We start from the raw sequence: 15,751 nt of genomic DNA on the forward strand, positions 1-15,751 counted from the left end.
CCAAAACTCCCTCCCAACGTGAATAAAAATTAGTCAGGTTCTTTTCCTTCTGCCGTGAGGCTCTCTCGTCCTCTCATTTGGATGAATACCAAGTTGCATGAAATATTACTTTGGTGCTGAAATGTCAGTATTGGAGATTTTTTTTTAACATTGTGTGATCATATAAAAGGCACAATAAAACTAACACCCTATTGAAAAACCTGCCAATCATTTCACATGGTTGATTGCAGGCTGATTTGTTTTTCCCTCATTCTGAGAACACAATGTTCTCAGGATGAGAATTGTTACATAATAGTACCAAACTACAATTTGAACTTTGAACATATAAAAAGCTCTAACGTCAAAGAACCTCAATTTTGCAATCTGCGTTTTGCATCATGTGATCTTTACGTGTCAGAAAAGGTTGTCACAATGCAAATTGGTGATCTTATTTATTGACACAAAACAGGAAGAAAATCAAAAGGAAAGAAAAGTACTTTAGTACATGAGGATGTTGGCAAGAAACTGCAAAATGAGGACAGAACAAGGAAATACTAATGTCACCAATCTCCCTTGAAGATAGCTAATTCCGGACCCCCCCCAAAAAAATAGAAGATGCGCTCGACAAGAAAAAATGGAGTCTTGCTACTTTTTGGTTGTCTTGCGGATCAGGGCCATCCTCTGCAATAATAAACAAAGAAATATTGAACTTTGCCACAGCCGAAATGTTCTGAAATGTGCGCTTTACCTGTTTGTGAGCCTCTGTGGTGCACGCCTTCTTAAAAGGCCTGATCTCGTCCGAACCGTAACCCGGGATCCACATGTTCCATTGACGCTCTGGCAAAAAAAAAAAAGGCAACGTGCGATTTGCAAGCCAACCTTCAGGATGACTTGAGTCGACCCGAGTGGCTTGCGTGACGCATGAAAAGCTAACTTAACGTGGTCGCAATTGTGTAGGAGAGACGCTCACCCAGGTGCAACTGGACATCTTTGACCTCCAGGCTGTTGGACTTGCGATGACGCGCCAGTTGGCAGGCGGCCGTCACCACGCTCTCTATGAAGTCGTCGGCGATCTGGAGCAGCATCTGCGGAGATGTGTTTGTAATCCACGCTTAAAATGGCGCTGGGAGGACAAGAAGAAAACAAAAACATGGGGAAATGTCATCGGCGAGACAGTGACAGACCTCCTCGACGTCCTCGTCCAGCTGCTCGTTGGGGTCGATTTCTCTCACCAGGTCTTGCAGCTTCTTCTTGCTCAGCACCTGAAATAGATCATTTCAACAATTAGGAAACAACACGTGTGATTTTTGAATAATACAATTGTGAAACTTATTTTGGGTCTAGCAGGGAGATTTAATGGCTGGTTCAGAAGACAAAATATTTTCTTGTAAATTACTATTGTCACATTTCCCCTCATGTACTGACGTTTTTTTTTTGATCCAGTAGTTATTTCCCCATTGTAGGACTGAACAATTGATCAAACTCAAATGAAGATTGCGATGTCGTCGAGGCCAGGCAGTTTGACTCCACGTCACCCACCTGAGATCCTTCGGGGCTGCTTCTGCCCGCAGGACCAGGCGCTCCCATCACCTTCACTGCCGTCGCGGTACTGTTAGCCATGCCGGCGCCCTCCGTATGATTGGCGGGATGCACAACGTTCGAGTGCCGGGTCACTTTCAGAGGAAACACTGCCGATTGGATTATGTGCAGAGCGGCACCGCGTCCATACACCTGCGATACAAGAGGGGCAATTGTGTCGGCCCCACAATATTAGGGACCCTGTTGTGCGATTGAAACATTCAACATTTTCAGCTCACTTCCATCTACAGTAACTATTCTTGATTTTATTACCCCACGCGCACACACTTGTTGGCCCCGTCCAGCCACAGCAAGTTTCACGTTTTACATGTCAACAAGAATTACAACGCATGTCAAGCATCCGATTGCTACAGAAATGTCATTATCCAGTTATTACAATATTATAACGGCGCTACGAAAGCAGATGCAGCCTCACTTTCAGCGCCGCACGCAACAATAGACTTGCAATTAATAACAGCGGATGATTCCAAATGGGACTTCTCGTGGCTAACGTCCAAAGTGACGGCGAGTTATGCTAAAAACAATAGCAGCCGTGACGCTTTGACGTTAGCCGACGAAGCTAAGGTTAGCGTCCGTACCTTTTCAACACAGATTGATGCAGATCACCGAATTTATCCTCTTACCCAACTACGCTGACATCATCTGTCCATTTTTGGTGCTGCCACAACGGTAAGATTGATGAGATTAGTCCAGAAAAGTTACGCCTTGAGGCTGCTTCAAAGTAGGGAGTTAAAAATTAGGCAGCGGGATTGTTTTTTTTCCCCCCTTCTCACTCCACTACTTCCGGTTGCCTGCGTACACTTCCGGTATTACTCCAACTTCTCTCTTACGCCACTCTTAGGATATGTTGACACATTACAACTAAATACAATTGCGTCGGTGCATACTTCGCTCTAAAATGCGCCGGCTGGTATATACACTCCTCAAAAAACACTTTGAAAACACATCAGATTTCAATGGTGACATTTTTTGGGGGGGATATCTGTACTGATTTGGACAGTTTAATGTCTCAGGAACAAAAGGATGCCACATCTTTTGATGGAAATAAATGTTTTCAGCCTACAGAGAGCTCAGTATACAGACAGCCCAAAAATCAAAGTGAAAAAATGATGTGGCAGGCTCGTCCTTTTGGCCTAAATTCAATTTCTGCCACTCAAAACTCTTGTGTGGGCCCCCACGAGCTTGTATGCATGCTTGACAACGTCGCGGCATGCTCCTAATGAGACTACGGATGGTGTCTTGTGAGATGTCCTCCCAGATCTGTCTAAGGGCATCAGTGAGCTCCTGTAAAGTCTGAGGAGCAACCTGGCGGCGTATGATGGACCGAAACATTATGTCCCAGAGGTTTTTGTGGTGAATGGTCTTTGTTGTTTCGCTGGTCTCCAAAAAAACACTCGGTGGACGATGGCTGGCTAAGGAAGCACTTCGGCGACACACGGCTGATTGGGAAAATATTTTATTCAACCGATGTCAGAGTGATGTCTCTCCAAAGGTTTGAGTGGCCCCAAGAGCAAAAATGTTTCAGCTCTCGACAGCCAACATATTCGCCCCAAAAAGCCCTCGCGCTTTTTGCTCTTGCCCTTTGTCCCTCTCTATCTGTTCTCCCCCATCATTTGTACCTCGTAAGACAACAGTTGCGGTTAGAGTCTCACTCTACTGGTTACTTCCGGTGCCCTTAAAAGGGCATAGACAAGGGTCTTCCTGATCACGGACGAATGGCCTTTCCATATTCTAAGTACCTACACATTACTGAAACTAGAGCTTCTCTGTACCGCAAAAATAGCTTATGGTCTTCTCACTGCTGCTAGGTCGCCATTTAAGGTGTCATACAGAGACGCATAGAATCCAAAATTTACCTCATTTTCTATTGGATTTAGATCAGGTGATCGTGAGAGCCATTCAATTGTGTAAATTCCTTTATCCTCCAGATACTGTCTGCATACTCTTGCCACAATAGGCCGGGCATTGTTGTGGATCAGGAGGAACCCAGGACCTACTGCACCAGCCATGGGTGCAAGGATTTCATCCCGATACCTAAAAACCCCCTAAATAAAACCTCTTGAATCTTGAATCTAATGGCAGTCAGACTGCCATTCTCGAGCCTGTAGAGATCTGTTCGTCCCTCCATGGAAATGCCTCCCCAGACCATCATTGACCCACCACCAAACCGGTCACGCTGAATGATGTTCCAGGCAGCATAGCGCTCTCCTTGGCTTCTCCAGACCCTTTCACGTCTATCACAGGTCCTCAGGGTAAACCTGCTCTCATTTGTGAAAAGCACAGGGCTCTAGTGGCGGACTTGCCAATTCTGGTGTTCAATGGCAAATGCCAGTCGAGCTCCACGGTGCTGAGCAATGAGCACAGGAAACACTACAGGACGTCGTGCCCTGAGGCCACCCTTGTGAAGTCTGTTTCTGACTGTTTGGGCAGAGACATTCACACCAGTAGCCTGCTGGAGGTAATTCTGTAGGGCTCGGGCAGTGCTCAACCTGTTCCTCCTTGCACAAAGCAGCAGATGGAATGACCAGCTCTCCCAAAGTAACTGCCTGTCTCCTGGAATCTCCTCCATGCTCTGGAGATTGTACTGGGAAACACATCAAATCTTCTTGCAACAGCACACATGGATGTGCAATCCTGGAGGAGTTGGACAATCTGCGCAACTTCAGGAGGGTTAAGAAATCGCCTCCCAGTCGTGATAATGACTCTAGCTAAAGCCAACACTTGTGGAAAAACTGTAAAAAAAAAGCTCAAGAGGGAGGAACTGGAAATGGCCTCCACCTGCAAAATCCGTCCTGTTTTGGGGACCATCTCGTTGTTGCCCCTTTAGTGCACTTGTTGTTAATTCCATCAACACCAATGCAGCTGAAACTGATTAACACCCCCCTCTGCCACGTACCTGACCAAAACCTTATCAGAAAAGTCTAATTGAATGTATGCCATACCCTGATAAAATACTGTTCCTTTAATTTTTTTGAGCAGTGTATAATTTAAGACGGGTTTGACTTGTTCATCCACTTTGGTAAGCCACGCCTGTTTCAAATTCTATAAACAATTTCATAGTTTCATTTTCTACTAACACACAGGCCGATTTAACTCGTACATTCGTGTACAAACAACTAGCGATTTGGATTATCAGAAATGGACTCGAGCATTGTGTTTCTTTGCCTTGGAATGGCCTCCATAGTTAATGGTAAATCTAGATTTTCTCAAAATCAAAAAAAAGTTTCAAAATCTTAATTCATTCTTCTATTTGAATATATTTCAGGACTGAGAAGTTCACATTTCTTTAAGTATTGCCGCTTTTTCTGTACAGTAAAAGTTAATGTTATGTTTTTACATTGTGTATTTTGCAACTGGAGTTCTCCACTTTCTTTTCCGGAATTGCAGAAGTTAGGGCGTTCCCATGGAAGAACCCGTTTTGCTACGTACCTTGTATTTTTTCTGCAGATCCGGGGATTTCCGTGTTTATTTCCGTCTGGAGTATCAATTTCGTGAATCGTGTAGATCCGTTGAGAAAATAGTTTTTATATGGGGTGGGGGGGGGGGGGGGGGGTGTAGCATTTTGGCGCTACTTTCGTCACATCATTTGCCTACTTTGCGGTGCGCTGCAGTTGCGCGATCGGAGAAATTTAAGCTCCCTCCGCACTTAGGCCCACTTGAATTTTGGAAAGTACATGAGGAGTTTAAAAATATTTTCTAAATTTCAGCAACGGCTATGCAACCAGCGCGGTGCAGTTGCGCGGTGGCGACGCGCTACTGTTGCGCGTTCGGCGGTGCGCTGCAATTGCGCGATCGGACAAAAATGCGCAAGTGAAAAAATGCTTAAAAAAGTCTTGGAACGGACAATTCTTTTTTCTATTATTCGTAATGGGAAAAATAGATTCTGAATTTGACGCTTATCGAACATTGTGGTCGAAAACCGAGGCTTGACTGTATTATATTTACCTTGGTAGCTCACCAAGCAGGAATATTTTTTTAACCAAACTTGGAATTGAGTGATGAAATTAATGGTTTTGGGGTTGCTATACTGCCAAAATCCAGGAGTTTCCAGGGAGCTTTTCCCCCTGAGCCTACTCCAGGGCGTTGCTCCTGGCCCCCTGCGGCCCCCAATGGGGGCCTGTGGTCCCCAATAGGGGCCTGTGGCCCCTGGCCCACTGCGGCCCCCATTCGGAAGGGCCTGCGGCCCCTGGCCCCCTGCAGCAAGTGGTGGTGGGGGGGGGGGGGGGCTCTAGTAGGGCAGCGGCCCCCAGACCCTGGCTACTTTTCAGTGTTTTTTTTCATTTGCCGTTCCTGCTGTTCTTTGGTCTGACGTATAGTTGCGATCGTTTTAATTTTTGTTTGGGTGCAGGGGACTTGTCCATTCGGGGACCAAACCAGAACGTTTTGGAAGGTGATAGCGTGACCTTGGAGTGCCAGTACTCAGACAACGAGCACAACATCAGCAGCGTAAGATTTGAAAGCTTCTCGCAGGTGAGTTATCGAGGGACTTCCTTGTAAAGTAAAGGTGCTCCCTTGAGATATTTTTTTAAAATGTGATGGTCACAAATCCAGAGGCAGTCCTGAACGAGGTGGGCAGGGAGGGGTGGGGCGAGAGGAAAGGGCTGCTCTTCTGACATGCACGCACCTAGAACAAACGAAATAACCCCGACCCGACACGACTCACTGAGGTAGAAAACTGGCAATTTATTTTCTTCTCGATAGCACTCGTGCGCCCCCACGTGGATTGCGCATATTGCCCATAGCAATAACCGGCCCTGCACAAATCTCTTCTTTTGCCCTAATGTAATATGTCTTTGGTCAAACTACGGCTCATATCTTGAAAACCTCTTGAGACGGGTCTCAATAATCTTTTCTTCTATAGGCCAAAGCGAACCCTTATTACGAAGAATAAAAACAAATATAGCAGTAGCATGAAGAAGAAAAATAAAAAAGAGCGGTAAGAAAGAAAAGAGAAGAAAATAAGAGAAGAGATAATTATTGCAATTTTGTTGTTTTATCACAGTAGGTTGGTTTATAAACCAGAAGCCATTCATTTACAAATGTGATTGCACTTTAGATGTGATAAACAGTTTTTTTTCATGATTTGAATGAGGCAGAATAACATGCTTTTTCTCTCAAATATATTGTTATAATCATTTGTTTCAGATGTACTGTACGGTGGAGCCTCGGTTTTCGAACGTCCCGGTTCTCGAACAAATCGGTATTCGAAAAACAAATTCGCGATTTTTTTGCTTCGGATGTCGGACAAAATTTGGTTGCCGAACCTTGCGAGATGAGCCGAGAGGACCAACTGACTGAGCATGCCAACTGACTCCGTTCGTATACGTTCTCGTTACTCTGAGGATTGCATCAACTCTAATTATGCCTCCAAAGGAAGCAAGTGGGAGCAGTAAAGCCATCCTAAAACACAAAGAGGCTCCCAAAGCAATGCGACGCTGAGCGCCCGGGGCGCTGCGGTTGCGCGATCGGACTAAATTAAGCTCCCTGCACACTGAGGTTCACTTTAATTTTGAAAAGTACATTAGGACTTTAAAAATATTTCCTAAATTTCAGCGACCGCTCTGTCACGATAATGCGACCAGCGCGGTACAGTTGCGCGGTCGGCGGCGCGCAACGGTTGCGCGTTCGGCAGTGCACTGCAGTTGCGCGATCGGACAAAATTAAGCTCCCTGCGCACTGATGTCCACTTAAATTTTGAAAAGTACTTCAAGATTTTAGAAATATTTTCTAAATTTCAGCGACGGCTCTGTCACAATAATGTGACCAGTGCGGTGCCCTTGCGCGGTCGGCGACGCGCAACAGTTGGACGTTCGGCGGTGCGCTGCAGTTGCGCAATTGCACAAAAATGCGCAAATGAAAAAATGCTTAAAAAAGGCCTTGGTTTTTTTTTGGGCTTGGAACGGACTACATTTTTTTCCCATTATTTTTAATGGGAAAATATGATTCGGAATTCGAACGATTCACTTCTCGAACAACTTTCTGGAACGGATTGTGTTCGAAAACCGAGGCTCCCCTATTTTCTGTATATATACATATATTTCTATAGAAATTAAATTTGGTGTTCAAAAAGTCTTTTTTTAAACGAGTCTTGAAAAAGTGGGGGTCATCTTATATGCAGGATCGTCTTATATTCGGGCCATACGGTAAAATATATTTTTATACATATTTTTCACATGTCTTTTTTTATTTGTTCTTATTTCATGTTATTTTACACACTGCCCAGATTCTCCAGATGTGGCACCCAGTGAGGTCGACCTTTTGGAGCTTCTGCAACTCTATTATGGAGCAGGTGGATGACAAGATGGTGTTGCGCATTTCCCATGTTACCTGGTATTTCGAGGGGCGCTTCCGCTGCTTGTCGGACGACCACACGTTGAGCGCGCCCAACAACGTCTCCAAGACGCTGTCCTTAAAAATGCAATGTGAGTGCTGATATCGAATCTTAAATTCATTCTATTTAATATTTAAAAATGTATGTATTTGCTTGAATTAGAGTTTTGTTCATATTTGTGTCCCAGCAGCCAGTAAAACACACTTCTGTGCAGTTCTGTAGCTCTTCTCAGCTCTCCTCAGCGAGGGACCCAAAATGCATTCATAGTTCATAACCGGAGAAAGATTCCCGCGGCGCAGCTCGAATGTTGCCCTTTTCTTTTGCAGATTCAGACTGTTTCCCTCCTCAGCAGGAGATCAAATTTTTCAGCATGCTTTGCGTTATGCGGCGAGGCCGCTCGGACTATCGGCGTCCTCCATCTTCTCCGTGGCCGTCTGATCGACCGCCTCGGCCTCATGGGGGGGATCAATAAGAAGTCGAGATTAGGCGGTGGCGAGAGGACGGTGAGGACGAAGGGCTTCTATTGAGATGGAGGAGAAAAAGAGCCATTATTCACAACACTCCTTCTCAATAAGTCCATTACTGTATGAGCGTTATTGATGACTCGCCACGAGGCTTTCTTACTTGAGTTTATCACACGCCAAGTAAGTAAAGTTTGACTCTGTCGTTGTGAAGTGCTAGCTACGTCTTAGCAAATACTCAGGGCGGTGCTTTGATTTTCATGTGAGAAGCAACTTTTTGCGACTTCAACAACCGTAGCTTGGCATTTCAGTCCGCTAGTTCAATGCTAACGTTAACTAATATAACTACCATCTACGACACAGCGCTTTATCCCTCTCGCCAAGGATTGAGCTGTCAATCTTTATGCGTGTGTTTTTGGTAGATTTGGCAGCGATACATCTTTCCAGGAAGGGTTTCAGCGGGTTCCTGGGTCTGCCGCAGGAGCTTCGCGTGCGGGAAGGAGATGACGTGGCGCTCGAGTGCTCAGCCAGCTGCTCGGAAGAGCCCAGCTACTATTGGTATAAGGAGGTGAGGCCACAGTGCACTCTACACGCCCCAGCTCAAACATCAGCTTTTTGTGATATCCAAAAAATGAGGTAGATCATTTAAAAACTGTTTTTGAAAAAAAAAAAAAAAAGACAACTATTGGAGAGCAACACCTGGTGCCATTTTGTCCAGCGTGGCGTCAAGCGGCTTCTTTGGCCTTTTCTCGTCATCTCGTCTCGCTGGCCCATTTAAAGAAGGGACGGACTAAGGAGGTCTGGATGAGAGCGAAGGAAGCCACCACACAGCAATGATACGGGCCGAGTTCTAATGATGTTTTCTTTTGACTGCCGGGCAAAACAAACGTTTGAATTATTCAAGCCGTGTGCTCCAGTCGTCGCCGAAGGGAATGGAATGTGATGCACGGTGACGGGGAATGTGCCGAGCGGACAAAAGTTGATGAATTGGCAGATGCGCGCCAGCTTCAAAGTCAACGTCGGAGGCCAAGGCGGACAATACAAAATGTCAAATCAATAACGCTATTGATTTTGAGCGCTATCGAAGAGGGTCAAAAGTCAAGGCGGCGGCGACATCGTCATTCGAGTCTGCTCCGAGCCATCGTTATGGCCAGAATGCTGAGAAGGCACGTTGCCGCACGAGAAAGTGTGGCAAAAGTTCTGCACATTATTATTTCATCTCTTTTTATTAAATCTGTTTGTTAAAAAAAAGCTTTCCTTTCAGAAATTGCATTTTACATAACTAAAAAAATGAATTTTAATATTACTCCAGTTTGCAGTTCAGAGGCTGAAATTTCAATCGAAAAGGTTTCAAAATAATGAATTGATTATCAAAGTTTTGATTATTTTGATAATTGGTTGTTGATTATTGGGTGTATCTCTAAAATGCATGAAAATACTTTGGATGAACAATAATAACAGTAGATCAATGTAATAAACTATTAGAATTTTTAATCTTTATAATAAATGAAATGTGAAAATTGCAGCATTGAAAGCGCGCTGGATGTCGAGGAAGCGTGGGCGCCGTAGCCCGGCAGCAATGACGGCGGCACACAGACACAATCGGGCCCGCCGGCAGATTTGCATAGAAAATGCTGCTTTGGCCAAAGCTGGCTTGTTTATTTGTTTCTTTTTTAGGGCTTGGGTTGGAATCATCTTAATTGGGATGCATTCAAATGGAAACGGTCTTTGTTGGCAGGCGCCGCCGCTCCCAGGAGCCAAATGGCTTTCACGGTGCTTTTTTGTGTTGCTCCTCAGCGCCACCTCCGCGTTGGTTTGGAGCGGCGTCTGTAAATAGTCTTGCTATTTGCATGGCAGGATTCATCCCTCGCCATCTCATTACACTTTGTGTTGTCATCGTTGCCGCATCCCTCTGCAGACGGCGGCCTTATCTAGGTCATTGACTTGTGTCAATGCCCGCGCAGTTTTTTTCACGTAGGTTGTATTGGATACGATGAGACCGACTTTACTTGGGGAATAGAACTTTTCTCTTGAACTTTCTGTTGCTGTTCCATTCAGGGTGGCGACTGGATCCTGCCTTCAGCCGTGATGACTCTGAAGAGCGTGAGCGCCGAGGACAGCGGCATGTACACGTGCACGGCCGAACACCCCACCGCTCCGCTGAGCATAATGCGCAACGTTACCCTCGTGGTTCTGCCTGGTAAGGAAAACAACAGAGAGGACGAGACGATGAAGGAAAATTGGTAGCATGACGGTACGCCTAAAGTCACGATCGTGCCTCAGTTTGAAGGTGACGGCTCATTTCAAATTGCCTCGAGTAAAGTAGTAATGTGCAAAACATCACTTGTAATAACAGGGACATGAAAGATGCAAACTGCAAAAGTGGGTTGGAGCTGTTTCAAGCCACTCCCACCTGACGTTTACACTCACACTAAATAGAAAAAACAATTACACCTTGTGAATTGAAAACAAGTAAACCCCGTTGGCTGAAGAATGTCCTGCTAGGTTTATGCTAACTTACAAGAGAGATAAAGAGAATGGTAAACGCCACAGACATGTTTAAAGGTAGCATTGACGATTACGATTTTACAACGCTTAAAGCAGTGGTTCTTAACCTGGGTTCGATCGAACCCTAGGGGTTCGGTGAGTCGGTCTCAGGGGTTCAACAGAGACTCCACTGAGAAGGTCCTAACAAACCTGATTTATTGTGTAAATTCAGATTTACCAATATGTAATTTGTTGTGAGTTCATGCATTGTGTTGGTTTTGTTCGTTGAACAAGGTGATATTCATGCACGGCTCATTTTGTACACTGGTAAAAAAGATCTATGTCTTGAATTAAAAAAAAAAAAAAAATTCATGAACTAAATAATTCGATGAATGTGCATATGAAACTGGTGGGGTTCGTACCTCCAACAAGGTTAAGAACCACTGGCTTAAAGCGATGAATATTTGAACAAAAATTGTGTAGCAACACATGTAGACAGATAATGTACCAATTCTCATAGGCATGTATTATTTATCTTCTGCAAAGAACGACAAAGACCAACTCCACATGTATCCATGTTTATTTTGTGGCTCACGCACCAGAAGGAGTGGCACAAAATGTATCGGATTGAAGCAAAAACATTCATTGTCATTTAGCCATAACTGCACCCACCCAGCGTTGTCGCCAGCCCCCTTAGTCCTAAACAAAGCAACTTGGAGCATTTTGAATCAGTTTTCTGTTCCCTGGCACAAAGAGCCCCCGACACACCGCCTTTCCGGTTCCGAAGCGCTCGATCACAGACGAGTGTAATGAAATGTGAAAGTCGTGCAAGTCACGTCGATGCCAAACACGGATGATCTTGACGGCCGCCGTCCCGCGGGACCGATGCTTCGTCTTTGTCCCAACAGGCAAACTGTCTTTTTTTTCCCCCGCTGCTAATTTCATTACAACATTCCCGGCTAATCCAATTAGGGCGCCTCATCTGTCTCCATCATCTTTATCAGTGACCTGTGAGAGGACGGCAGCGTTGGGATGCGCCGGCCGCTTTTAAACGCCATCCTGTCTCGCGCACTAAAAGTGTCATGAAGCTGCCGTGCGTTATTCATGATGGGGGGGAGATGGTACGGCTGTGGCAATTGACTCGCGGGTCGCCGGCGTGCCAAAGTGTCTCTCCTCACTTCCCCCTTGAGTGCGTCTGCTAATTAAACAGGAAAACTCTTGGGGATGCTGCTAATGATTCTTCATCCTTGGGAATGTCACATTTAGCTACTTTGCTACTGGAAAACAGCCAGGTAAAATCGTTCAAAATCGCGCCTCGGCCTGTTAGGAATTGTTCTACGGTTGTTGAAGTTGTCTTTTCAATTTGCGAGGCTCGTGATTCCCAAACAAACTTAAACGCAGCGGTTACGTAAAAAACTTGGAATTGACGCCGATTTGTTTTTAGGGACGGACGAGTATCGATAAGTACCGGAGCAATATCGGCCTTATTTTGAAGTATCGACTACCGAGGGGGATGTAGATAGCAGTCACCGATAATGAAGTCAAAAAATATTTTCACAAATTTTGATCAAAAATACTAAAAAGCGTGAAAAGTCTTAAAACAGTAGTACAGTCAAACCTCGCTTTTGGAATGTCCCGGTTCTCGAACAAATCGAAATTCGAACAAAAAATTCGAGATTCTTTTGCTTCGGTTGTCGAACAAATTCCGAAGGTCAAACCTCGCAAGATGAGCCGAGAGGACCCGAGAAAACCCGACCGCGCGGCCCGGATGCCGACTGACTCCGTTGTTCTTGTGTTTTCGTTACTTTGAGGATTGTATTACCCTCTAATCATGCATCAGGACTTTAAAACTATTTTCTAAATTTCAGCGACGGCTCTGTCACAATAATGCGACCAGCGCGGTGCAGTTGCGCGGTCGGCAGCGCGCTACGGTTGCGCGGTCGGCGGTGCGCTGCAGATGCGCGATTGGACAAAAATGCGCAAATGAAAAAATGCTTAAGAAAGGCGTTTTTTTATGTCTTGGAATGGATACATTTCTTTTCAATTAATTGTAATTGGAAAATTAGATTCGGAATTTGAACGATTTACTTCTCGAACCGCCTTCTAGAACGGATTGTGGTCGAAAACCGAGGTTTGACTGTATTTGACATCCATACTAATTATATTTGCTAACATAAATCCCAATTGTGAAATGTGTTTGCCGACAGAAGACGCCAGTTGGTTTGAGACCCAAAGCGGCCGTGTAGTACTGATGACCTCCTTTGTGGTGGCGTGTATCGTCGTGATGTGGGCAACGGCCTTGAGCGTGTGCCTCTACTGCAGGAAGAAGCGAGTCCAGACCAAACTCATGTAAGCCACACCCAACACCTGGATCGCTACGTTGCATCTGTGTGCGCGCGCATGTGGCGAATATACAAGTGTTGCCTCGCAAATCCGAGCCAAACGCAGCTTCAACAGATTGCTACTATTTGAAGTTTAAAAAGCACCCCGGAATATAGCCACAAATCAATTACCGTATTGGCCCGAATATAAGATGGTGTTTTTTGCATTGAAATATGACGTCCTGCATTCGGGGTCTATACATTATACCCATTCACAACGCTAGATGCGCCAGATATCTTTAAAGCGAATACTGAACTTAACTCCCCAGGCCAAAGCGAACCCCTGTTACGAAAAATAAAAATAAAAATAAAAATATAGAATATAAGAAATATAAAAAATTGCGGTAAGAAACAAAAGAGAAGAAAATGAGAGAAGAGATAACAGAAAATGGAGAAACAGTAGGTTTATTTACATCTCTAAAACCAGAAGCCATTCATTTACAAATGTGATTGCACTTTAGTTTACATATTTAAATATTCAGATATTGAGATGTGATAGCCAGTTTTTGCATGATTTCAATGAGGCAAAATAACATGCTTTTTCTCTCGAATATATTGTTATAATCATTTCTTTCAGATGTACTGTAATTATTTTCTGTATAAAAAATAAATTTGGTGTTCAAAAAGTCTTTTTTCAAACTTGTCTTGAAAAAGAGGGGGTCGTCTCATAATCAGGGTTGTCTTATATTTGGGGCAATACGGTATTTAGCCCGGCATCTGGGGAGTCCAAGCATATTTTAAAGGGTCCAGTGCCCCCGTGGCTCCCCCTCTAGCTCCGCTAGTGGATCAAGAACACAAAGAACAGCAAGATAGTTTGTTCAACATTTTCAAGATGTTCAAAATTTCTTTTTGTGACCGTTAAAACAGTTTGGGAATGTTTGGGAAACGTCTTTGTGAACATTTTCTACGATCACAAGCGCTCCACGAGTTTGCCACGCTCAGTGAGATATGGGCTTAAGAGTGACTTGGGGTAGTGCGTTCCTACACAAATGGTATGATTCTGAGGGTCTCTGACGTGCTTTGAGCCACCTAACGGCACCCGCCTGTCTTTTTGGTTTCTGTAGCAATGACAAGTGTCAGAGCAAGCCCATCTACAAGGACAGCACGGAGGCTCTCCACTGCAACTACGGAGACAAACAGCCTCTGGTTGCCGTCTAATGATCGCGAGGAGGAAGACGGAGTGCGTGGCCAGAGAGTGATGGATGGCGTCGGGTGACTACTCAAGAATGTTTATTGATGACGGGCGGCCGAGCGAGCCATGCTAGATGGACGGCGCAGTTCACAATAAGTAGCTAGCAAAAAAAAAAAAAGTAGAAGTGCAAGTGATTGCTGTTAAGGTTGATAGATTATTTTGATCGTGTGATTATGTTGGAATGTAGACTATAATGATTAACCAAACTTTTCCTGCTCTCACAACGCAATAAAATAAAGTGGTTGCATCCTCTGCTTGATTGACCAGCTGCAGAGGAAGCAATCTAAGTAGTTTTGTTTCCCCCAACGTCATAAAACACCCCCTGCTCTGATTTGACCAGAGGCCAGGGGTTCACCAAACCTGTCCACTCTCACCCCCACCCTGTTTTCTCCAAATAAATACTCTCTTGCAAGAATCCAAAGTCAGATTTCGTTCGAACATCGCTGTATGCACAGTGACGAACGATTTCTCCACTTGCAAGTTAAAGTCCGAATGATCGTCACACAGACACACATCTGGGTGTGGTGAAATTTGACCTCTGCATTTAACCCATCCCCGTGTGATTGCAGTGAGGAGCAGCGGTGCCGCGCTTGGGAATCATTCGGTGTTCTAACCCCCCCAAGTCCAACTCTTGATGCTGAGTGCCAAGCAGGGAGGCAATGGGTCCCATTTTTATCGTCTTTGGTATGACCCGGCCAGGGTTTGAACCCACACTCTTCCAGTCTCAGGGGGGACACCCTACCACTAGGCCACTAAGCTGGTGCACAAAGGGCATACTGTCTCCCATGTGGTTCTTGCAAATAAGTTAGAGTGAGCACTAACAATTGCTTTGCGGATGCTCGCCGGGGTACAAAAGGCAGGCAATTTTCTTCCTATATATTTGGCGACCTGGCAGGTGATGAGCTTTCCGCTTTTAGCATTGTTAGCTAGCCGCTTCTCAAGTGTACGCACTTGAAAATCAATTTTCCTTCTTCCGAGTGCCAAGCCGATACCTAAGTTTGTTGATTTTTTTTCACGACGTCTTCATCTTGTTCCCATGACAGCATTTAACACTCAGCAGCTTTTTACAACTTTTGCGCTTTTGTGAAGACAGTTTCACTGACCGCCCACAGTCGCAACATATCGGAGAGAGCGCATTATGAATAATAATCTTCATAATGTTCGATCAGTGGGAGGCCACGGGCTGCTCTCCATATGGAGAAGCACTTTTGAGGGCACAAACAGTCAATATCTTCCACAAGTGGGATGCCAACTACGCTCAACACGCATTTATTTTACTTTCCATAGGGGAAAATCTGCAATAAAGACCAAATTAAAAATA

The 15,751-nt window shown here is 44.9% G+C and overlaps 2 protein-coding genes across 3 annotated transcripts; one reads left to right on the forward strand and one right to left on the reverse strand.

Annotated features, from left to right (window-relative positions):
- Nucleotides 1-414: 414 nt before the first annotated feature.
- taf12 (TAF12 RNA polymerase II, TATA box binding protein (TBP)-associated factor) lies at nucleotides 415-2,387 on the reverse strand. Of its 2 annotated transcripts, none has more exons than XM_061289407.1 (6): nucleotides 2,157-2,387; nucleotides 1,519-1,710; nucleotides 1,164-1,241; nucleotides 950-1,064; nucleotides 728-816; nucleotides 415-660 (listed from the first exon to the last, which is right to left on the reverse strand). In XM_061289407.1, the coding sequence occupies exons 2-6, from the start codon at nucleotides 1,597-1,599 to the stop codon at nucleotides 625-627; spliced, it is 399 nt and encodes a 132-aa protein (XP_061145391.1). In that variant the 5' UTR covers nucleotides 1,600-1,710; nucleotides 2,157-2,387; the 3' UTR covers nucleotides 415-624. The 2 variants fall into 2 exon arrangements, with proteins under 2 accessions (XP_061145391.1, XP_061145390.1); XM_061289406.1 differs by having other exon boundaries at nucleotides 2,202-2,385.
- Nucleotides 2,388-4,608: 2,221 nt separating this feature from the next.
- On the forward strand, nucleotides 4,609-15,751 carry si:ch211-79k12.1 (uncharacterized protein LOC568891 homolog). The gene is made up of 7 exons (XM_061289448.1): nucleotides 4,609-4,768; nucleotides 5,927-6,048; nucleotides 7,802-8,000; nucleotides 8,793-8,938; nucleotides 10,429-10,570; nucleotides 13,065-13,206; nucleotides 14,303-15,751. The coding sequence occupies exons 1-7, from the start codon at nucleotides 4,717-4,719 to the stop codon at nucleotides 14,394-14,396; spliced, it is 897 nt and encodes a 298-aa protein (XP_061145432.1). The 5' UTR covers nucleotides 4,609-4,716; the 3' UTR covers nucleotides 14,397-15,751.

The sequence above is a fragment of the Syngnathus typhle genome, linkage group LG10 (assembly GCF_033458585.1).
Source record: "Syngnathus typhle isolate RoL2023-S1 ecotype Sweden linkage group LG10, RoL_Styp_1.0, whole genome shotgun sequence".
Lineage (NCBI taxonomy): Eukaryota > Metazoa > Chordata > Actinopteri > Syngnathiformes > Syngnathidae > Syngnathus > Syngnathus typhle.